Below are 26,055 nucleotides of genomic sequence, written 5' to 3'. Positions count from 1 at the left end.
AAATTGTTATTTTATTCTTCAAATTCTGATTACTCTTTCTTCTAATTAAATAAAATTCGCGAATTGATATTTAAAAAAAAAAAAAAAAACTGTTACAATAATCGCAAATAAATAAAAATTCAACTTTGAAATTAATCCATTTTCAATTATTTCTTTTACAATTTTTCAATTTATTACTCGACAAAGTCACAATAACTGGACCGTATATTCCAAACAGTATCGAGGATAAATAAAGAGAAAAAGGAAATCATGGATGGCACAGCTGGTATCGACGAATCTTGGTCGTGCAAGCGTGCATCCCATACAGTTTCGGAGCATCGCGTGCCGAGACGCACTTTGTCCTCCTAACTCCTTATACCTTATCCAGTCCTTAGCGCGGAAACGCTAATTCGTTGATTATCCTAATGACTGTCAGGGAAGCAGCAGGAAAGAAGAAAACCACGTACCACGAGCCCTCTCCGCTTGATTTATTCCGAGTAGCCCCTTTGAACTCGCCGACAACCTTTGCATATTCTATTTCAAACAATGTAACGATATTCCTTTTTTTTTTTTCTCGATATCGATACTCTATTTCTTTTTTCTTTCTTTCTTTCTTTCTATATTTCTCTATAAAATTAAACATCGGTCGCTATATCACAGAATATGAGGATGATTCACAATGGAAATCTTCATTTCTCATTACATCGGCATCGGAATATCTAATAGTTACACGTCTTGATCACGATAGGGCTTCTTAATCTTACCAGACAAATCTGACGTCCCAGTTTCTTACCCCCTGATGGCTGAGCTTCGTTACAGACCGTGTCAAAAATTAGAGAAATTAGAGAATGGCTATTTATGTCAGATATATTATAACTATTTTATGTCAGATTATATATGAAAAAATGTATATACATTTTTTTTAAATTGTCACAAGACTAGAAAATATTAGAATTTAAAGTGATTATTGAAAGTGAACGAAAATTTTGAAACTTAAAAATAATTTAAATATCAATGCAATTAAATAATTCTATTGTCGTTTCTATTATTATGCTGCATAAATTACAACAATTTACATATTTTTAATTCTTCCTTCATAACAAATATAAACAATAATTCTATTGCCAAATTATTATGCTGCATAAATTGTAACAATTTACATATTTTTAATACATTCTTTCTTCATAACAAATATAAACAATAATTCTATTGTCGTTTCTATTGCCAAATTATTATGCTGCATAAATTGCAACAATATTTTTAATTCTTCCTTCATAACAAATATAAACAATAATTCTATTGTCGTTTCTATTGCCAAATTATTATGCTGCATAAATTGCAACAATTTACATATTTTTAATTTTTACATTCTTTCTTCATAACAAATATAAACAAAAATTCTATTGTTGTTTCTATTGCTAAATTATTATGCTGCATAAATTGCAACAATATTTTTAATTCTTTCTTCATAATAAATATAAACAATAATTCTATTATCGTTTCTATTGCCAAATTATGCTGCATAAATTGCAACAATTTACATATTTTTAATACATTCTTTCTTCATAACAAATATAAACAATAATTCTATTGTCGTTTCTATTGCCAAATTATTATGCTGCATAAATTGCAACAATTTACATATTTTTAATTTTTACATTCTTTCTTCATAACAAATATAAACAATAATTCTATTGTCGTTTCTATTGCCAAATTATTATGCTGCATAAATTGCAACAATCTACATATTTTTAATACATTCTTCCTTCCCCTTCTTACCCATTTCTCTTCACCCCAAACTTTTTTGTTATAACATAAATCTATCGATACAATGCATCGTTCTCACACTGCGCATAAATTCGAATTGCCAAATGTATTTCGAGTGTGCAATCGGACAGAGAAAGAGAACGGAAAGTCAAACGATCCCGGTTGAACAGGCGGTCCTCTCTCGACTATCTTTGGAATCGAAAAAATGCAAAAGTTATTTGAGAGAGCCCTTGATTCGCGTCCCTCGAGTCGAGTGCACATAAATGCGAATTTAAATTATACGGGTACCGGCCGCGATAGGGTTTCTTAATCCCCTCTGGGAAACGCTAACGCCCTACTTCCATCCCTAGCCCCTACTTTAATTACTCTAATCACGTGTCGATGTCGCCGATGTCCCGGCGGAACGGCCAATCGGCGGACAGGTTTAATGCCCGGTTACAACGGAATCTCTTAGCTCTCGAAATCGAAAGAAGAAGACCCTGGTATGCGAACATCCGTTTCCTGTGATAAGTACCGTCGTTCATCCAATTAACGCCTCGAAGCACTTTCATTACAACGGCTTATAATCCCACCGTTTTATTTCTTAATTTCGAATCGGGAATCGAATCGGTGAGATTCTTTTTTTTTTTCGTAGGGAGGAAGATTTTATTGAGATATTATTGTACATTATTTTATTTACAACACTGATTTCTTCGTTTCCTTCAAATTTAAAATGAAATTCGTAGAAATAATTAATATTACTCGAAATTAATTTGATATTATCAATATTTTCGATTAAATAATTTCGAATAAATTAATTAATTAAATTATATTGGATTTATACTTAATCCATGACGAAAAATAATTATTATTTACTATAATACACATCAAATTCAAAGCTTGAATTTATTTCTAATTTTTAAAATGTCTGTGGAACAGTGAGCGTCCGGAGATAATCGTGGCTGTTCCATTTATTTCTCAACCTGTCTAACTTTATTAATATTTCTTTTCGTAAAATATATAGAACTATATGTAGAATGAAAAATAACGTAACATCTCATTATTCTTGATATTATTGTTATCGATCAAAACTAATATTAATAAAATTGATGAAGTGTTTTCAACGAGACACAATTAAGACAAACTTGTGATAATAATTTATCCGTTGTATTGTGGCTCTACGTTTCGTTAATTAAAACTCTGAGGTATTGATTATTCGTTGAACAAGTTCCATTCTTATTGACGCATAAATTAAAATCCCATCGATTTCGTGGATGATAAACCACGACCGAATATACCTGGAATAATCGTTAATTGGGGATTGTTTCCTTATCCCCTTGTTCGAACCGTAAATTATGAAACCGAAGAAACTTTAGTTGAAGAAGAAGTTTCCATTTCTTATTTCTCTTCTTTCTCATGATTATAATTAATAAATCAATTTAATATTAACACATTTTATATGTCTGCCATTACTAAAAATTAATATTTGTAAAATTAACAAGATTTTAACGCGGAAAATAGAAAAATGAAAAAATCTGATAATTTTAAAAATAAAAAACCTGAAATCGAAGGTTTAATCGTATTCAGATTATTATTATTATTATTCTTTTTCGAGAGAATTTTTCTTCTGGCAATGAAATAAAAGATTTTAAAATCCATATACTTTGTAAAAGTCGTAATATCCTATTAGTCTCGAAAAGAGATCTATTATATGCATCACAATTGGACATTAACAATAATATAAATAATTATTTAGTTATTATAATAATTCACTTTTCACATAACCTCTACCGTTTCTTACGATTATTATTATATTTTAAACAAAATAAATTATAATTAAAATAACTTATCAAAGTATCATTCACACACTAACAAACCCCTAATTTTTGTATTTCGAACGAAAAGGAACATCCATTCCTTCTCTAAAAAAAAAAAAAAAAAAAAGAATACAATTTTTAAATTTAATTTTAATCAGCATTTTAAATATTCCAAAACATTGAAACGAAGGATAAAAAGCGTTCAATCAAGTAACCAAATCCAAAAGAGAGGAAAGAAGGGGTGGATCGCGGAAATCCCTCGCGAGGGGGGGGGTCAGCGCTTTGGGGATGGCGTCGTAAATATTAATGCGGCCGAGAGCCGGGGCAAAGAAAAATATTTGAATAATAATTACCGAGGCACCCCTCGTTATACCGGGTATAATAAAAAGCTTGGAAGGGGGAAGGCGCACGCGAAGACGGGGTCGCGACGAGAATTTTCTAATTAGAAGGATTCGACTCGGCCCCCGCAAACAATGGGCCGGGCAAAACGGGCAGAGAAATACTCGAGGAGAGATTTTAATATCGAAGCCTCGGTTTATTTATCACTCCCTTATTATCGTGGCCGGAGAAGAATAAAACGACTTCGAGGGAGGAAAGAGCTAAACAGGAAACGGAATCTTCTTCTTCTTCCTTTCCTTTAGATGAAGTTTCTTCGTAATTTACTCTTCGATGCTGTTTCGAAAATTGTGCTTCCTTTTCTTCTTCTCCCTGTTTTCGTCAAATATTTGAAATTTTGAAAGATTGATCTGTCCTGTGTTTCGATCGAAATTGGGGATGAACAATTCGAAACGAAAGTTTATAATATCGAAAGAAGAACAGGTTTAGATTTTAGATTTTTATTGTAATTTCGAAAATAAATTTGTATATGATTTCTTTGCCTTATTACATGTTAATTTTTGATTCAGGATGTAAAGGAAATTAAATGTTACGTGTTCTTTTTTTGAATTAAACAAGAAAAATGGAAAATTTGAATTTCATATGAAAATATCATTCTATTTTATTCGAGTACTATTTCAGAATAATATTTCATTTCACGATTAAGATAAATGCTATTTGAAAATATTGTTTTGTTTAATGTTTAAATCTTGAAAAAATATTAGAAGATATATAATTTATAAATAAAAATAAAAATTCTTCATTTTGTACATACATAAATTAAGTCTCGATACATCATGTACTATTCAAATTGAAAATTAATTGAAATATATTAGATATTGTTTGAGATATTTTTCAAAGGAAATTCTATATCTATTGAAAAAATAAAATATTTTTTTTCAGAAATATATTTTGCTCAATCTTAATCGAATTTTTTATTTTGATCATTTAATTAAATATCGTGTATAATCATTTTATAAATAAACGAACGATTTTTCTGAAATAACGAATTCAAAGTGTTTTATTTTACAGAAAAATATATTTACAGATTAACTTGCAATAATATCATGTGATTTACAGACGTATTGAAGATATATCGTTTACAATAAAATTAACTTAAATTTGGAATTTAAATAAAATCCTTCAAAAATAATTATATATTGAAAATACACATATGCACGTATTATTTATGACTTACGAAATATTCTGAACTTTATATCCAATGATTTTATATCCAGTGATTTTATATCCAGTAATAATGAAAGATAATTATAATCTTTGTTTTGATGAAGTAGACTTTCACATTTTGCAAAACTTAATTAAAATTGTTTACGATCATTAATTGATACGTACACGAGACGGTTAAAGATTGGTACGGGAATATTGATATTGAAATATGAATTATACGTGAATCGGACGCTAAATTAGTACGAGATAGAAAGTGGAATAAATATAAAAGAAGAATTATCAGCAGAGTTTTCTCTGACTCGATCTTGTCTATTTTTTAATCTTTGATTTATTAAATTTTAACATATCATATTATAATAATTACTATGACACTGCACAATCCTATCGTTATTTTAATTAAGCAATTATTTATAGATAAAATAAAAAGTGACGAATTTATTATATAAATATATATTTTTTTGATCCTTTTTAAGTTTTATATATAAATTACAAGCTTTATAACATGTTATTTATGCAACGATTTAACAATTTACTTATTCGAATAATGAACAAAGATTCAAATTTAACATGTTTTACGAATTTTCTCTTTTATTTTTAGAAAGACTTAAAATAGTCAAAAAGTTTAAACAATATTCTTATATATATATAAGATTCGTCATAAATTTTCAAAATTATTTTATAATTAATTGTTATTAATTTAAAACATTTTTATTTTCCTATATTTCAAAGAAAATCTTAAATAAAAAGAAATATATATACATTTATCTCTATTTCAAAAAAAAATCGATCTTCCACGATCATCCAAACATCCGAAAGGATTAATTCGCCACAAAAAAAAAAGCCACACGCGGACCATTCTATCCGATTAACAGGAAAATCCGTTTACACAATTCCCCCCAATAATTTCTCGTCTCTCCCGCTAATGAAATTACAAAACGATTAAACAACTCGAAGAAAGAGATGGAATCAGGGTTGAGCAAGGTCGCTCGACCGCCTTGGCATTAGCCCGTTACGTCGCCGCTCTTGTATGGTTTGGTTTCCATGTCCGCCCGCGAATATAAACAAGGCTCGCCGGGTGGAAAAAGGGAGAGGAAGCTTCGATTCGAGCCGCGTCGTCTGATCTGCGTAACAAGCCTCGCATGGCCATCAGTCGAGAGGATGGAGGCCACCCTCTTTGGACGAGGGACCCGTGCAACCAACCCCCTTCTGGCTTTCCTAACGATGTGCTAACAAAATACGAGCTGTGGATAAAGAGGCTCGGAGCTCGAGGAGGAACGTAAGCAGATTGACGAGAGGAGACGACGTTATGTCGGGCGGAATGAGAGAGGAAGAAAAGAAGGAGAAAAAAAAAGAAAGGGGGAAAGAGAGAGAGAGAGAGAGAAAGGACAAATATAAGAGGTTGCAGAGGGGTTAGGTCTAAGACGATGGAAATGATTTCTTCTTCTTCTTACCCTTCTCGGAACGGGCTGCTTTCCACCCCTTAATTATCCGACTGACAATTATTTTTAACGACTCCGCGATATCCTTAACGAGACTTAATCCGCCTACGTGGCGTCTCTTTCGATGGGAACCGTTGAATGGAATGGTAAGTTGGACGTCGAAGGGTGTTTCCTTATCGTGTTTCCTTTTTAATCGCTATGGGATCTTATTTTATCCGGGCCTCTTATGGCGTTTCTTATCGAAGTTATGGGTATCTTTCTAGGTGAGGAGGAGGGGGTAAGGTATTAACGGAAAGTCTATTAATTGAGGTATGGTATATGAAGACTATCGAATTATTTATTTTCGATTTATTAACTAATTATTGTTAATATCTTAGTATTGTTGTTGAGGATTATTATTATATTGATAAATATTGGAATATAAGAATATATATTTCATTATTGAAATGAATTTTTGAATTGTTATATTTATTTCAGAATGTATGAAATAATCGAAGGAATTGAAACGATGAAATTTTATTTTTCAAAATAAAATAAAATTAATTAATGGTTAAAATATTTTTCAATATTTAAGATGATGATTATGGCCCTTACCCTTACTTTTTATAAATTTTCTGTAATTAGAATCACAATAAAACTTAAAATAAAATCATTCATCAAAATTTTCAAAATAAAATATTTGAATATATAACTCTTTATCGATCGATTCACTGAAAACAAATCAGGAAAATTCCTTGCCACGTTCCCACGTTACAATCGGCGCAAACAATCGCCACAATTGCACAAAACAGGGCAAAGTGGCGAAGCATGACCATCATCGTGATCACGTGAGGGAGTGCACTCCTATTCTCGATCGGTATTACAGCACGATAATTACAGTACGATAGACGACTTCCCACGTCCGGCACGCCTCGTTCATTAAGTCGTAGCCTAATGATATCTGCAATCTGTTGTACTCTATACTATGGTTATATGGCCAATGTGCCATGATAGTACGATACGTTGGTCAATCGCGATCATTTTGTTACTTAGCATGGTTGCTGATATATCTGTCGTGTCACATTAAATATGTATATCATTAGTTTTCGCGATTACGATGATTGATCTGTCTAGTAAGATTGAGTGAATATTTTAAGTGAAATTATTTCAGATGTTTATTTTAAATAACGTGTGTTATTTGTTTGATCGTTAGTTTTAATGCTATCTCATATTTATCTATAATTTTAATGAAAATAACATCATTGTATATGATTTATAATTGATTATGGTTATTTCTTTTCTTTCAAATTTAAAATAATTAATTATACTTTTGGATAATAATATTACTAAGAATAACAATCTGGAATAAATTGCTTCGAATAGTTATTTCTTACTTCAATTTCGAATATTTAAGATGAAAGTTATAAAAATGATGAATATTTTAAATATTGTAATTTATTCATTCGAAAATATTTATAAATATTTTTCTTCGGGTTATAGACTCTATAAAATAGGATTTGAATTATTCATCGAAATAGATATACGTATATATATTGATATATTGTTAGAAAGCTCTTTTCATGCCGATTATAAATATATAAAAAAATTTTACTTGTAAATAATGACAGTAATAAATTTGAAACATTTAATACTTTTAATATTTGATATTTTATTATTCAAAAATATTATCATTCGTTAATTTATACCGATAAATATCACTAATTAACGTCATTGAAAAAAATGTATATATTTTATTATAACATCATGGAATGTATTGTTAGATTGTTTAAATATCTAATATTGTTAATAATTATTAATTATTAATCTCAATAATCAATATCCATTATTATTAATATACTGTTATGAGACAAATTTTCCAAAACACATTTGTACATTTATCATGCATAAATCCTCAGTCTAATTACAATAATTACAAACGCTAATTACAACAATTGTTTGAGGAAGTTAGTACGTTAAATCAGGCTTTTTAGGATCAATCTGTGAATGAGTTTACAATTGAAGAGGTATCAATCTTTGGATATTGCTGTTTCTTGAGCTGGAGGCTGTGAGAACCCTCTGTTGACCAGTTAAGAATCATTGAGGCAAATCTTCCAAGGGTATTGCTTGCCATCGTGTCAGGGTCAGCCTGGCCTACATGCGAGTATCTAGATAGTTGTGCAGATAAATATTGAATTGTTACCGGATATATTGTTGATCTAAGCCCACTTATGACCGTTAAAGCCCAGGGATCAATTTCACGAAGATGAACGATTTAACTAACATTATATGCTATATTTAAAATATCCTTTTTTCTCGAGGAAACTTTTAAGGATATTTAAAAATATTTATTTAACTTTATTAAAAATATTAATTAAAATTTTTTATTAATTAAATTTTTTATATTTTGTTTGAAATGTTTATGTTATTAATTTTCTTTTACAATCATTTCGACAATTACAATTCAAAAAAAAGTAGAAAATAATTTTAATGCTACGAAAAATTTTTTGGGAAAAAATACAAAATTTAAAATATATAATATAATTTTTAAAGTCTCTCTTATATTTTTAAATAATTATTATTAATTGCGACGAAAAAAAAAGCCAAAAAAATTCAAACTCATTTGATTTATTAAAATAAAATATAAAATTTACTATTTTATCAAAACAAATTCATCCCTTTTTTAAATCCATTTATCATTTTATTCTAATGTAAAAGTATCACGAATTATCATTTGAAAATCTTAATAAAAACTCAAAGAAAAGAAAAATCGAAATAATAAAAAATTTTGTAACAACATATTTAATTAACGACAAAATGAACAATAAAACCGAGAATTTTCATTTTTTTAAAATTATTATACATATATTATATATTTTTATACTATTTCACAAATTAATAATTCGAAATTTGTAAATTTGTAAAATTCAACTTTCATTTCATACCATTTTCTCACAACCAGAGAAATCAATAAATCTTCTCCATCAAATCTCAAAAGATTTAACACGTAAAATAACCGTGCGTCAATCTCTCCATCCAACAACCATCGAAACAACAAAAACTGTCTAATCCCTGGCTGGAATAACCTGGAACAAATTCGAAAGCCGATCGAAGGCGCGCGCGCACACTGTGCTCGACCAAATCTCTCGATAACAAATCCAACGACAGAGGTCCAACGAGAGGTCCGCCCCTGACTTTGGCAGGCCCCCGCGTGTACCCTTCGTGATCCGCGCAACGTTGCTTCTGCATTTAAATAATTAAAGATCCCGACGGAACGGATGGACGCACGGACTCGTCGTATTAATGGGATAATCGAGCGTTCAACGTCGAACGAGAAGTGGCCAGAAGGGGAGGGGGAGGAGTCGAGAGGAGGAGGAGGTGAAGAGTGAAAGAGAAAGAGAGAGAGAGAGAGTTGTGGTGGTTGGTGACGATGCCTTGTTATGGTGGTGGACGGGTGATAATGATTTTATAGTCAGCTGAACTGGCCGGGGGAGGAGGGTGAGAGAGACAATTGACTCGATAATACGGGTCTTCCTGCCTGGCACCCGTTGATACCGACGGCGAATCAAGTGCGAACACCCGAGCCGAAGTGAAAGAGAAAGAAGGAACGAGGGACAAGGATAAATGTTCCGTTCGCTAATGACCCCGGTGCCTCTTTAGGGACTGCTTCTCGACTTAGGCTACCGGTCGAAGACCTCTCTTTCTCTCTCTCCGCCTCCTCGTCACACGGTACAGGGGAATCAGGTACCTGACAGGGAACTCCACCTTCTGGCTTCTCCTGTTTTGCACACTCAATACCGGGGGCCATCAGGCTTTCGGTGTGGATCATGGCTGATGAGCCTCGTGTGGGCACTTATTGCGGATTATCATTCGAGGTGTCGAGGTTGGGGAGAATGTTTTTCTTTTTTTTTTTTTTTTTTTTTTTTGTTTACGGAATCGTCGGTGCTCAGAGAGCGTATCGCATTGCTAGTTCGGTGGATATTTTTGGAATTTTGAAATTTTTTCAAATTGTTGATTACATATAAGTGTTAACAAGTGTTAGAGATCGAAACGAACATTTCATATTGGTGTTTCGAGAGAAATGTCGGTTGGAGGCTTGTTTATTAAATTGAGATAGATAAAGCTATCTGTCTCCGTCTCGCAAATTGAAGTTGCATCGAATTCAAGCCTTAATCGATATTTAGCGTTTTGTTTTCGTCTTTAGAATCGAATAGTTTTCGAAGGTATTCTCGGTGTATATTGCTTATATTCTCGTCCACGAGTAATCAGATTTTTTTTCAGCGAATCAAACGGATAAGTTTCGTATGCATTTGTGTATAAAGGAATCAAAGTGCGAGAAGAAATATTTAATTTTTTGAATTTATTATCATTGTGCATGATTTTGAGAAATGAAGATAGATATGAATATGGATGATTTATATTTTTATAAAATGTTAAATGATGTATTTAATAACCAGGACAAGAATATTTATCTTTTTTTTTATTTTTTTCTTTTCACATTTTTCATCAAATTCATAATTTGTCTTATCATCTTTTTATTATCAAAAAAAATATATATATATATATAAAATTATAAAAATAATAGAACATAAGAAAATTAGACATTCTTGATTCGTATTTTATATAATAAAAATAAATATATTAATACCATTAATAAATACTTTTATTTAAAAAAATGTTAAATTTTTCTTGTCACTGTTGTATATATATAGTTGATATTAAGTTATTAAATTGCTAATAAGAATATTTAGTATAAATTTGAATTTAAATTTAACTACTTAAAAATTAAATGAAATTATAATATTCATATATCTATTTCTACATATGTATATTAGACGAATAATTTATTGAGTAAAAAAAATCTTTCTTTAAAATATATTATTTTTTTTATATAAAATATATCTAATTGAAAATGTATCTATTATTTTGTACTAATTATTATTATTAGAACATTAAGAAATTTATTTATTTTTTTATCATGTCAATTCGATATCAAAAGATAATTGTATTTTAAGAATATAATTCAATATAATTATTCATTAAATAATAATACTTTTCCAATAAAATTCCTGTATATTCTGAATCATTATTCTTTTACGAAATCTTTATTAATTAACGAATATTAAAAACAAAATTTTGATCGACACATTCAATATAAAATTTTAACCAGTACATTTTCTATTATTATAATTATATTAACCAATTATCATATCAAATCATTCTTTTATTTAAGAAAAAATCATTCTTTTAATTCAAGAAAAAAAAAGAGAGAGAATGAATAACAACAAATAAATAACTCAGAAATAAAGCAAAATATTAAAAATATAAAATTACGTACAAGAATTTCCTTCGATTTTTATCATCGCCATTATGAAAACCTGTAAACTGCCAGACCACTGAAGAATTCGCGTGATATCAATCAGCAATTAAATAAAAAAAAAAAAAAATGGATAGTGAGTGACAGTGCATACAGGTGATGTTTCAGTGTCCTTTTTTTTTTCCCCCATAAGAAAACTGTGTACTCTTTGCTCGCAGCTTTTTTATAACAGTCCTATTCAACTGGCCGTAATTCAATGATAAAGTGTTGAGGCATCGATACGTGGAGAATTAATATCGTGTCACGTAAAACATTCAACGAATGGACACTTGCACTTCGTTCGCTGCTCGTAAAGTGCGTTTGCTTAATCTCACCCTTTCGTCCAATGTTTGACGTTCGTACAGGTGTTGAAAAAAACACCTGCTCCGCGAGATCTGAGATCTTAAATCTGAAATTTTTATGCCATGTCAGAAATTCTATTTTGCTCGATAAAAAATAACTATTGCTTCGTTATGCTTCGTTAAGAAATTTTTATGTACAATTTATTTTTACAACATTTTGACATTTAGACATTAGATTTTCGAGAAAATTTATTTTGACTAATTAGTTAAATTTTGAAATATTTGATTATATAATTAAATATTTATTAATGAATTTTTATTGTTTAAAATATGGATTGTAAATTACGAAGACTGAGAGTAAAATTAAATTAAATTAGAATGTTTAATTATATCGCTTTTGTATTTTATTATTAATAAAAGTAAATGTTATAATTTTTAATTATAAATTATATCATATAATATAAAGTAATTAAAAGGCAAATATATTTATTATTAGATATCTTAATAATATAAATTTAATACTTTATCTTAATCAACAAATAACAATGATAATTTTTCATCATAGAACATAAGAATAATCACAGAACGAATACTACGAATAAATCATAATTGCAAAACTTGAGAGAGAAAGATAAAAATAAATAATAAAATATTTAAAACAAAAAAAAATGAAATGAAGTGGACATAACTTAAAATTTCGAAAACAAATAATCATCAACATTAATTTAATTGGAAATTGAATTAAAAAAAGAATTCCAAAAACAAATAATCCCTACAATTCACAATCGTCGTTATTACGAAAACACGAGGAACAGGATTTCGAGGAACGTTCGAAGGAAGAAAATGAAAGAAGAAAAGGATCTGGATGGTACGCCTTCACGTGCTCGCGGCGGACGCAAAAATAGCCCTGGAACACGTCAATAATTAATTAGCAGAATTTATCGATACGCCACTGCCGTTATCTTGTCCGATACGCGTACGAAACGATTTTGTGGCCGTGCAGGAAGATAAGCCGTCGTCAATTCACTCGGCTGCCTCGTTCCCGTAGAAATTACGACTTCCTCGTGATCCTCGACATCCAACATTTCCTAAGGGAGGCGCAACGGAGAGAGGCCCTACAACGAAACCTCTCCTCCGGTATCAGAGACGTCAAATGGGTGGACAGGTGACTCCACAGGAATGGTCCAACCCAAATTTGGTCCCTTGAATATGAATGTCGCCCATTCACCGTTATAAATAACTATTCCACGGTTTATTCGTAGCGAATCAAACTCGTATAATCACGTGAGCCGGCCTATCGTTGGTCGTATTTCGATCCTTTGATTTTTATTTATTTATTTATTTTTTTTTCATTATTTTTTGATTCATGCGATTAAAGAGGACGTTGGAAATTTTATTTGATTTATCGATATTGATTATGGATTTAACCAGAGAATTTATTGGAAATTAATGGAATGATGTATAGTGTGAATGTAAGTTTTTGGATTTTTATATTTTCGTGAATTTCAAAATTGGAAGAGGAATCGTTTCGTGATAAAAATTATGGATGTTAAGATTTGATCGATTAATATTTGGAGAATTAATAGTTCAAGAATTTATAAAATAATTCAAGTTCAATATTTATTTTCCAAATTGTATTATGATATTAATGGAAATATCCAATCCATTTAATGATAATTATATGTAATAATAGGAAATTAATAATTGAAAATATTATATATGTTTTATATAATTTATTATGCATATAAATTTTTGTTAAGTTATTTGAAAGAGTAAGTAAGATGAAATCTTTGCAAGTTGAAGATTTTTACCTCTTCTCTTAAGATTCAAGTTACCAAGATTCCATTGTAACAGACTTATAATTGAAATAAATCTGGAATTATATTAAAATAAATAATAAAGTTATTTGTCTATTAAAAATTATTAAAAAGAGTTAAAAGAAAATATTGAAAATAGAAAAAAATATAAACAAATAATTTTTAAAACTTAATATTTTAACTAAATTTTTAATGCTATAATCAGTTTATACATTTGTAAAATTGTAATAAAATAATGTACAGAAAATATGTGACAAATATAACTTTATTTTTCTTAAATAATTAAATAATTAACATATATATATATAATGTTTACAAGTACAGCGACATACAAATACTTTCTGTAGCCACTATAATCCATTACTTCAAATACTACCTAAATAATATTCCATTTAAAAAGTTCAAATTTATTACTTCACAAAACTACACTACCAAAACCAATTCCAATTTAATCCTTCTTACACTCTCTTTATAGCGATATATTTCATCCAATCCCTCGGAGTCATAAAATCAATCACCACCCAAGGAACCACGTTTCCATAAAGCAAAACACGATTATATCGAGGGCATCGATACACACTCAAACCTAACCTCACCGCTTTCCGAACAACCTCTTAGAGATCAGCATCGAGAGCAAGAGCGCACGCGTCGCAATGGGTATCGAACACGGGGCAAGGCGACAACTTTTTCTATATATAAACACCATAGCTCGACACAGGTCCCATCGAACACCATCTCAATCGAAACCGAGGCAGTCTTCTAACGAAGGCCCGTTCGCCGATCCGTAGAAGATACGACCACGTGGTGTCGAGCGAGACGGACAACCTGTGGAAAAGAGAACGAGAACAGCCATTGATCCTGAGATCTTCACGGGACACGGTTGAAACCGTGTCCAGGCAGCGGTTCGAAGGCTTGGGACATCGGTCCCTTGACGTCTCAAGCGGGAGGGTCGCGGTGTCGAGGCGAGATAACGAAATTAGCCCGGCCGCTAATTTATTTCCTAATTCCCGCGCGAGCGGAGGTGTGAAACAGCCGTTCTGGACCGTAGTATCCACGATAACGGGCCTCGATGCGGAATAAAAAGAGGGAAAAGGTAAGGTTGCACGCGTAGGAGAGAGACAGGCGTATATACACGAAGAGACGGGCGAATGGTTCGTCGGGTAGCCGATTGGGGGAAAAGGAGAAAGAGAGATGGAAAGGTAGAGAGAGGGAGAGAGAGAGAGAGAGAGCAAGGAGGAGATAATGCGAAGGAAGGAATGCACGCCCACGTTCACAACGTGTTTTCCTACGTCGGTGTGCCGGTCACACACGTGAGAATCCAATGGCGAACGTATGTGGAATGCACCGTTGTTGCATACTTCGCGTAGCAAGGTTATGAACGCGCGAATGCATCGATCCCCAACCGTGGCATTGACTTACCCGCGCCGATACCGACCGTCTTTCAACGCCTGATGACCGACCGAGCATGGGATCGACACAAGATTAATGCCCTTATACGAAGAACGTGTTTTTGGACGAATTGAATAAATAGCGATATGATATTGCGGTGTGCAAATCTTTATGATATTACGAATGTGTCGAGTCCTCGTTGAGGTTATGTTGAATTATGGATGAAGGAATGTGATTGAAGATTTTTATTAGATATGATGTAGTGTTAAAAATTAACTTAATGAGGTATTTAAAGCTTTTGGAGAAACTGAAACTTTCGAAAAATAAATAAAGAATAATTTGTATAAACAATTTACGAAAATATTGTGATGATATAAAATCTGTTTTATTTCATTGATGGTAATCCAATTGACATTGTATTTAGATTTTAGAAGCTTTTTAAATCAAACTTTCTAAAAAAGAAAATATAAGTAAGCAACAGTAAGAATTCAAAAGAATTACATTGATTTGGCAGCCATCATGGATCTATATGAAGAAAGTATGAAACTTAAATTTTTGCAAAGTAAAAAGCGATTAATTATTTATAAATTAAAAAATTTTATTATTTTAATTATTACGAACTAATATTAGCAAAAACGAATAGTTTTATATTTTAAAAGAAAAAAATTATTAAAACGATTTTATATAATATAACGAAATGTATTTTACGTGATTCAGATATAATTATCTCGAACAAGGAGTTTCAAACGAAGCTACAAACTTTCGACTTTATTTAATCTTCTGTAATTATAATAAATTATTCAACGAAAACTAATAATCTCATTTCACCAGAGTTGCTAACTTATTTTACAACTAGGTACTAAGAAAACTTTCGTTAAATTTAAACTTTCTGAAGTAGAGGGCAATAATAATGAATGCTAATTTGAAAGATAATCATTAAGCCTGACGATCCAATATGGGGAAAAAGAGAAGAAAAAAGTTCCATCTAAGAAAAAATTAATTAACGTCGAATACATGTATACACATGATGACAACGGGATAGAATTGTGTTTTCGTTTTAGTATAGTTCTCTTGTGGTCTGACAGTAATTTTCTTGCGTCAATTATCCGCAAATGTTTTGTATCCGACGAAACGGACATGTCACGAATAATAGCAAAGAAGTACAAAAAAAGTATAGTCGTATCGATAGTTAATATTGAAAGAAAGCATATTGAGGCTGGTACGCTTCGCAGCAGTAATTCATTCGCTGTCGTAATTGGAAGACAGAGACTGTTGGATCGTAATTTTCTTTTCAAGAAATGCTCGAGCAATTAGTGTAAATAGATACAGAATTATTCGTCTCTTCGATAACTAGATATAAATTGGTATAACCGATATTTTTTTTCTTTTTTTCTTTTTTTTTTTCGTATTCGTCCTTAATAATTGGACATAAAGCAGAAATGGATCGAGGATAAGATGATATTAATGAATTCTCAAAATGTCCTCTTTTTCTTATTCTTTTTGATACATGTATGGAATTGAACTAATAAATATACTCTAATAGAGATATTTTTTGCATGAATATAAGAATCGTCAAATATTATATTAATACGTATATAAAAAATAAATTAATAAAACTTAAATATAAATTTAATTAATCGCAATATTGATAAATAATAAATAAACAGAAAATACTTTCTCTTAAATTTTGAACATTTAATTGAAATTTAAAAATAATAAAAATTAATACATCTATGAATTTTTTTAAAATATTCATTATAATAACAAAATCTTATACAATTTTATTTGTCTTTAAAATATAGAAATCAACAAAAATTTGAAGTAATAAGAATTAATCGAAAATTTATTAACGATTTGTTACAACTAAAAAATTAAATATTATCTACGATTATTTATATCACTAAATTAGTATTCCATATAATCAAATGAATTCATTTTAAAAAAAATAATCGCATCTTTATAAAAAAAATTATTTCTCTTTCAACTATTATATATATTATAATAATTATGCAAAGCTGAAAAAGAAAAATTTCGAGAAACTAAGAATTCATCTATATATCTATGGAATAAAATATCGTTTAAAATCCACGTACAGTTGAATCGTTCGACTGAGGACGATAGGATCGTATATGCTCGGCTCAGCAAACCAGATTTAATTTGACAAAGTTTGCGCGTTGTCGTTACGTTGGTGCAAGACATCCATTAAAATTCCTGGAGGCGCTAACTAACGACATTCCCGATTATTCTGTTCGACGCTTTTCGAATGCCGGTTTATAGCTGTCAGGATATACAGACATATACCTACTTACCAGCGGAACCCACGGTATTGCGTCTGACACGGAAACTCGCTCGTAAATTCCCGCCGAACAAATTTCCAGCATGTGTCGCGGCTATCTTAGGTTCAGTGGCCCTCAACCGATCAATAAAACTTTAATTGTTTCGATTTCATTAATTGCTGATAATATTCGTTTGCAAATTTTTATTAATTTATATTTAATCGATTTAAATTTTGCATCATGAATATTTACTTGTTCACAAATAAATTTTTTATTATTCTAAAATCATTCTCAATTCTTAAGCTTTTAATAAAATTTTAATAAAAATTTATGACTAAAAAAAGGTCTCTCTAATTTAGAAAATTTTAATATTTTAAGAAAGATATTAATGTACAATCAATAAGGAATCAGAAATCATTTATTTCTATTATTTATTAAGAAACATAATAATAAAAGTATTTCATTATTCTTGCTATTCTTTACATTGTCGAAATCTGAATTTTATTTATAAAAAATTTTTGACAAATAATTTAAAGATATATTAAAATAAATTATCGTTGTAACGAGAATTCCTAATTTCCTCAGGAAAACAAATTCGCAAATGTAATAATAATAATAATAATTAAAAAACCAATGCAACAAAAATAAATAAATTTTATGGGATCTACATATATTAAATCTAGAAAGATGGAAGACAAATTTTCCTTACTATTAGAAAAATAGTTTAGAATAATACTTTCATCTCTCCTCCTATCAATCAAACTATTCCCTCGTTCCTTGCCACGTGTCGAGGCAAGATTGAGAGCCGCTGCCGGGCTGGGAGCGGCCGGCAATCAGAATCTCGTACGTAGTCACACATTTAAACAAAAACACACATCGAGGTGGTACGAGAAGCACTACTATCTCAATCCATACGCAAATGAGCTTCTCTGCCCTCTAAGGAGACGGGGCGAGAGCGACGCGCGTGTAAAAGTGCGTGTATGCGTTTCCACGCGCGTGAAACTAACACAAACACCGCCCAAGCGCGTGTACCATATTTACTTTATGGACGGCGACGCGGACGAGTGGGAGGGGGATCGGGAGGAGAGGGCAAATCAGAGCCACTCAAAGAAATAACCAGTGCTCATTAAGAGTAATAACCCTCCGTTCCTCTCCACGGGTCGGGCCGATTGTTTCAAGGGTGTCACACGGATCGGCCGATCTAAATCTGCGCGTCACTCCACCGCGCTCTCTTCCTTATTACATTAGCCCATTCGACGGGGTTGTGACGAGGTCCAACGTGCGGCCTTGGTGGTGGCCAGAAAAGAAGCCGAGATCATTGTCTTCTGGTCGGTTCACGTTGGTTAAGGACGGAGAGAAAGTTTTGTTCATGATTTTGTACGATATATTATTCTTGTCGGTGGACAATTTTGGACGATAAAGATACGAGAAATGATTGTACACGAACAGAATCGTATAAATGGAATATTATTGGAGTTTTGTTTTTCGAGTTATCGATTTTGTATTAAAAATGCTTGTAAATAAGATTTTGGTATGACAATTGAAATTGGAATTGAAAATTGAAATAGATCATTCGTGATATAATATGTGGAAGTTGGATATTAATTAAAAAATTGTCCGATAGAAAAGTTATATTTTATTTTTCTAATTCACATCTTATTTTGCAATCGAAAAGATATTATTATTTATCGAAAGATATATTTAAATTTCAGCGATCATTGTTATTCAACTCTCAGACAATTAGGATTTATGATAAGAATATTATCTATTGGTTCAACTGAATTAGTATTTTTACATTTATTTATTCATGCAATATTTAAATCATTAATATTTTATATGTTGGAAGATATATACATTATATATATATATGGGAATCAAGATATTCGTTTATGGAATATATTATATTTATCCATTAAAAAGAATAATTATTATTATTTCAATTTTAAGATTATGTGGATTTCCTTTTTTAATAGGTTATTATTCTAAGATTTAATTATTGAAAGTTTTTTTTTTAAGAATAATTGGAACAATTTTTACTGTATCATATTCATTTCGAATAATTTTAGTTATAACTAGAAAATATTTAATGATAAATGTTATTTATAGAAAAGAGTTATTTATAAAATTATATGTATTTCAATTATTAACTTTTCGTAAAATTAAAAAGGAAAAAAGTTGATAATTTTTGAAACGAGAAATGTTGAATAATATTTTTTATATATATATACAAATGAACGCACAATTTCGATCGTAAAAATATACATCTAATATCAAACTTATGATCTCATTAAATGTTTCTCGTCAATTCAAGCTATAAACAAGCAACCTCGTTACTTTTCGAACGGATCATTGACCATACATATATATATATATATATATATATCTTTGGTTCGAGTTCGTGGACATCGTTCGACTTTCGTTATCATCGACGAGGAGATCGTTTCGGCGAAGATCGTTTCGAGAGGAAGCGTTTTAAGTCGTGTCACCCGATTGAAGTTCCGAGTGTATGCGATGCTATACGCGTTCCACGAAATTGTTACGCTTAATTCACAGAGATCGTCGACATCTGGACGGTTCCGGTCGTGATACGATTAACCGATTATTTATGTCCCCCTTCTTCTTCTTCTTCTTCGTTTCGCGATTGTATCCCAATATTTTAATATTGTCGAGTAAAATGAAAAATGAATCTCGTAGATTCTTTTGTCTAATTTAATGATAATTTTCAATAAACGTGATGTTCTTTAACGCAACAAGATAATTCTTGATTCATCGAATAAAACACATTCTGGAGAATGGATTATTTGAATTATTTTTTAACACTTTTTAAATCTGTATGGAAGAATATCTATTTTTGATTTTTCTTTATTTTAAAAATTTAAAAAAAAAAGATTATGCTTATACAGTTTCAGAGATGGTAATAAAAATAATTTTCTTTATTTATTCGATTGTTATATATAATTAAATATAAATAAAAAATATCTGATAGAAAGAGAGTATTAATTTAAAAAATGGTAGTTGAATAAAACAAATAGCAATTCCGAAATGCAATATTTATACATTTATTAATAATCAAAGATTTTATTTAAATATTCATTAAATATTTTTATATCATTGTGATATAATAATAATCGTTAAGTAATAGATTTTATCAGACAAAAAAACAATATTCTATAATTTCGTGTAAAAAACTACTCTTAAAAACTATCAACTATTCACATTACTACTCGTCATAATTTCTTTCGCATAACGATGCGCGTAAAATACTCGAGGCACCCCATCAACGACATCTATCGGCGCAATCCGGACAAACGTATCCACGCAACGCGTTAAAATAAACCCATACACGTTAAAATAAATTTCCACCACCAAACGAAACGAATTCGCCACGAATTCCAAACGAAAAATTCCCCTCTAAAAAACCCATACGGGGTAAACAGAACTATACCGATGGGCCGATCTTACCTCCGCTAATCCCGCCATTTATCCGTAACACTTTTCTCCCTACTTTACTGCCAACCGGCCAACTCCTTCCAAGAAAGGTGTCTCTTCGACGCGAGCTCCATAAAAACGCGGATTATTCGCGATCGACGCGAGCCATAATCCACGCCGCGAATTACCAACGGGCGGCTCGTGGAGGGGAGGGGGAAGGGAGAAAAAACGAGGAGGGAAGAGAGAGAGAGAGAGAGAAAAAAAAAGAAGGAAGACAGCGTGAAAGCATTAGCCAAACAGGGTTAAATCCACGCGAGAGGCGCGGCCAGAGGTTCTCATTAACGTTCGATGTTGAAAGTGTGGACCTTTCGTGGTCTTCGACTCTAATAACTATCAATTCCACGTTGACGCGGAACAAACGGAGGAAGGGGGAGAACGAAGAGATGATATCCTGCTTGGTGTACATTCCTACACACACATATATACTCTCTCTCTCTCTCTCTCTCTCTTTCGTCCAGGCTGCCCCACCAAGCCTGATAATTACAGGCGAGCGTCCAGCGAATGAGCAGGGGTATCATTAACACTTCCTGCCTCGTAACGACTCCTCGTCTGATACACGATACGCGATATACCCACTGCGCGTCACTGCGTAAACCTGTCAACCGGCCTAATCGACGCCGAACAAACGCATCTCCCTCGAAGGGAAGGATCGAGAATATTTCTCTCTCTCTCTCTTTCTCTCTCTCTCTCTGTCGAAGGATTCGAATCTCGTGAGACGTTTCGTGAAAAAAATTTTTACGACGAAAGTGTTATGCGTGTTCTCGCGCCTCTTTGCTTTTCTCTTTCCTCGCGCTGTTTCGAGAGCAGTCCGATTTCTGATCGAGCAACACTGATAATTGAGCGAATTAGAATTGTCACACGGGGATGGAAGATGTTTACCCTGGTAGGGGAAGTGACATTGAGCTCCTTTCCGGAGGCGGCCGCAAGAATTATCCCGTCAATGTTCGTCGCCCCGCGGCCAGGCTAATAACTACCAATTTACCTGTCCCGTACAAGCAAAAACAGGTTCCACATAAATTCTCCGCTGGTTACATCGTTGACGTTATTATGACAACTAAGTTGGCACAAATCAATTATAAACGCCGCGGATGTGGTCTATCTATGCTAGATGCGTGCATCGATGGAATTGCAGAAAAATATTTGGATCTTAAATACTTCCTTAAATGATTTCCCGTAAACGATGAATTAGTTATTCTTATAAAATTCTTTTATCGATAATTCTATTAAAATTACGAAAAAAATTATATTTAACGCAAAAACAGGTTCCACATAAATTCTCCGCTGGTTACATCGTTGACGTTATTATGACAACTAAGTTGGCACAAATCAATTATAAACGCCGCGGATGTGGTCTATCTACACTAGATGCATCGATAGGCATTGCAGAAAAATATTTGGATCTTAAATACTTCCTTAAATGATTTCCCGTAAACGATGAATTAGTTATTTTTATAATTTTTTTTTTATCGATAATTCTATTAAAATTACGAAAAAAATTATATTTAACGATACTTTAAAGAAAGAAAACAATCCTCTAACAAGACGCATCTGTCGTTTGTTTCCAGTAGCGGCTCCAGGTTTGAGCGGCAGCATACACGGGAGTGGGCTAATGTCGTTGCACGTGGAAGGGGGTACGCAGGTCCAGGTGCCGCGCTCTCTGATGCAGGCGTTCCTGCAGCAAGACCCGAACCACCCGGGTCTGGAGACGGTTCGATTGCCTACGCCCCCGTGCGGCTCAGATGAAAACGGGCCGCCCCAGCACTGTCGCGAGGTGGAGACGGAATTGTGCCTGGTCTGCCGCCGTTGCGGCCGAGCTTATCCCCAAGAATCGACGCTGCTCGCGCACCAACGCTCCTGCTATCTCGGCAATCAGCAGCGTCGCGGCGCGCTCCGCCTCGTCCAATCTCGTTACGCCTGCTCCCTTTGCGACGGGAGCAACGCGTCGGGCCGCACGTACACGACCATCACCGAGTGGCGGCGCCACGCTGAAACTCTGCAGCACCGTGCCCGCCTCGAGGCCAACCACCAGGTATCGAGTCAACAGCAACAGCAGCAACAGTACGGCAATATAGGGGAGTCTGGCGGGGGGGAGGAGGTGCACCCGCTCACCGACGAGATGGAGGACGTGGTGAATCAGATCACCCTGTTGGCGGCCCGGGCGGCAGCCGAGAGCACGACTGGCCGAGAGCAACCCCAGGCGGCGAGCCAGGACAACAACAACGCTCCCGACATGAAGAGGCAGAAACTGGTCCAGGAGGTTGCGGCTCTGGCCGGTGCACGTTAGACGTTTCGTGGAAACGAAAGGGAACAAGAGGGGATTGCATATTTGAGAGAAGAGAGGGAAAGGTGGAAATGGGCAGTGTGTTCTTCTCGGGTGCTCTTCTTCGAAAAGGGAGAGAGAGATATATATATATGATACCCGATAACGAATGAATGACAAACAACGTTCCTAAACTGGCTACTAGACAAAGGGGAGGGGAGGTTCCAACTTTAGGCAGGGGGAGGGGAGGGGGGGAGAGGGGGCTTTTTCTTCCGCTCCGGGCACCGGGGCTAGAAGCCACCCCGGCTATCCCAGGTTATCGTCGCGCGTGGACGGTGGACGACCAATCGACGAGGAGTACTCGCCGCGTACATGGACCTCTCTCTTTTACTTACGAGTTTTCATTTTTCTCGCCCGCGCACTCGCGCGCGCGCAATTTAACTTAATATTTTTGTTACAATATACAGTATATGTACACACATAACGTAAAAGCGTGCCGAAAAGAAGCGCGCTCACCAAAGTTCCTTCGGACGGACAGAACGAAGAAGGGATGGGGAGGGGGTGGGGTGTCAGTGGATAAAAAGATATATGAATAAAATAAAATACGGACGAATCGATTATCGGCTTATGCTGTTTTTATCAAACAGAGACGTTTGCACGTTTGATTAAGGAAGGATTTTTCAAGATTTTTCTTGATGGAAATCATCGTGGAATCGGGAGGATCGACACCCGTGTAACTCGCTTCGCAATTTCGGGACGGGGAAAGGGAAGAGTGAATGTACGAAGGCGAATGATATACAAGGCGAAGGGGGGGAAGAGGAGGAGGAATAGGAGGGAATGGAGCGTCGAATCGAGGACGCAGGGATAACGCATCGAGGTGGGCTGATTTAAACGTTCCTATGTAAAGTAATAATAAAGATTTAATGAAGCAAAGAAAAAAAAGAGAAAAAGAAAAAAAAAAATAAAACAAAAAAGTTACTAAACAAGCGAAGACAGACGTTAAGGGCGCGGCGTAGTAGGGTAGATGGCGCGGCGTTCGCGGGACTAATGGCGCCGTGCTTGTTACGCATTGAATACGTACGTACGTATATTCATCTCTAAGAAGAAGAAGAAAAATAAAGAAAAATAAAGAAAAAAAAAAAAAAAAAAGGGAAAAAAAGAAAAAAAAAAGAAACAATCTTCACTCTCTATCTCTCTATCTCTCTCTTTCTCTTTTTACGTGCGTGTGTATGGGTGGTACTGCGAAACAAAAGTGTGTGTCAAGGAGTTGAAGCGTTGTCCACGACGATGATCACAGAGAGAGGATCGCCTTTTGCTTTGGAAACACGGAATCGCGAGAAACAAAGTCACGTCACCGCGTTCCTCTTTTTTTTTCCTTTCGTCTTCTTTTTTCTTTTTTTTTTTTTTTGCTTGAGGGGAGAGAAACGAGGGATGGAAAGAATCGGATGCATCGTAGAGGTTCGCGTGACGATCGACGACCTTTGAGAAATCGATGGCTGGAAGATCGATCTTCGAACCCGCGCGCACACGTGCACACTCACACACGTACACGAGTCTATAGTAATATCCATTCTATAGTTTCGAGAAACATTCACCACAGAGCACAGGTAACCCCGCGGCTGGGAGGGGTTTTTTTCCTTTTTTCTTTTCTTTTCTTTTCTTTTCCTTTTTTTTTTTTGACAAAGTTATCGCGAATTTCGAAAATTCCGTTCGCTTATTTCTCTGGCCGTGAACATTCTCGCGAAGTGGAAACGAAAACGTAAAAAAACAGCAGCAATTTTCGAGGAGAAACGACGAAGCGAAATCGGGACGAATAGAAACGGGGAGAAAGAAGAACGAAACGAAAGGGAAACGCGAGGGGGCAAGTTGCCCCGGTGCCCGCCGCGACACGGTTCGCGTTCACGAACAAGCAAAGACCCAGCAACATGGTTCCTATATTTAATAAATTATATTTAATAACGCTAAACAAGAAAAAAAAAACCTAATAATAATATTAATGATAATAATAAACATAGTAATAATAATGATAGTAATAATAAATAGTTATAGCTGTCGATAGCTGTAATTGGTTAAGACGCTGGTCAACAAACGGTCGAGCGTTCAAATCGGTCATCCGTACCGGACACCGCGCGATCGAGCTCAGTGCTGGTCGACGAGATCGAGAAATCGGGAATTTTTTTGATCCTCTCTTCGATCGAACGACGCTCTCTGCCGAAGGAAATTGCTTCTGCAGTTTCCAGCAGAAAGAGATCCAGCGAAGGTGGAAAAGGGGGAGAATTTTTAAAATGAGAAACGAGAGAACACGGTGGACAGCACTGATAGAAGAAAAAGTAAAAGAAAAAAGAAAGAACGAAATATGTCACGCTCTCGATCGACGGGGTTTTTGTAAAGGTCTGCTCGGGAACGACAAAGAATCCACTACTAGCTCGTAAGTTAACGGTTAATTTACAACTAAACTGTAGATTTTAAGGGGAATGGGAGGATATGCATCGGTAGACGAGACACACAAGACACACTCATGCATAGGTATATATATTTTATATATATATATATATACTTATATAAAAGGTGTGTATATATATATATATATATAAATATAAATAAGAAAATGAATAAAATGAATGAATAAAAAGTATATATATATTT

At 33.4% G+C, this 26,055-nt stretch overlaps 1 protein-coding gene across 9 annotated transcripts in view; it reads left to right on the top strand.

Annotated features, from left to right (window-relative positions):
* LOC410304 (zinc finger homeobox protein 4) overlaps nt 1-24,359 on the top strand; it is a 429,015-nt gene extending 404,656 nt beyond the window's left edge. For 8 of the 9 annotated variants that reach the window (XM_026443963.1, XM_026443961.1, XM_006562416.3 and 5 more), the window contains one exon: nt 22,715-24,359. In XM_026443963.1, the coding sequence (XP_026299748.1) occupies nt 22,715-23,433 (719 nt within the window). In that variant the 3' untranslated portion in view covers nt 23,434-24,359. The remainder of the gene's footprint in view (nt 1-22,714) is intronic. The other variant, XM_006562415.3, reaches the window with a different exon arrangement.
* The last annotated feature ends 1,696 nt before the right edge of the window (nt 24,360-26,055 follow it).

The sequence above is a fragment of the Apis mellifera genome, linkage group LG11 (genome assembly GCF_003254395.2).
Source record: "Apis mellifera strain DH4 linkage group LG11, Amel_HAv3.1, whole genome shotgun sequence".
Classification (NCBI taxonomy): Eukaryota; Metazoa; Arthropoda; class Insecta; order Hymenoptera; family Apidae; genus Apis; species Apis mellifera.
This window is presented reverse-complemented; position numbering and strand designations above follow the sequence as displayed.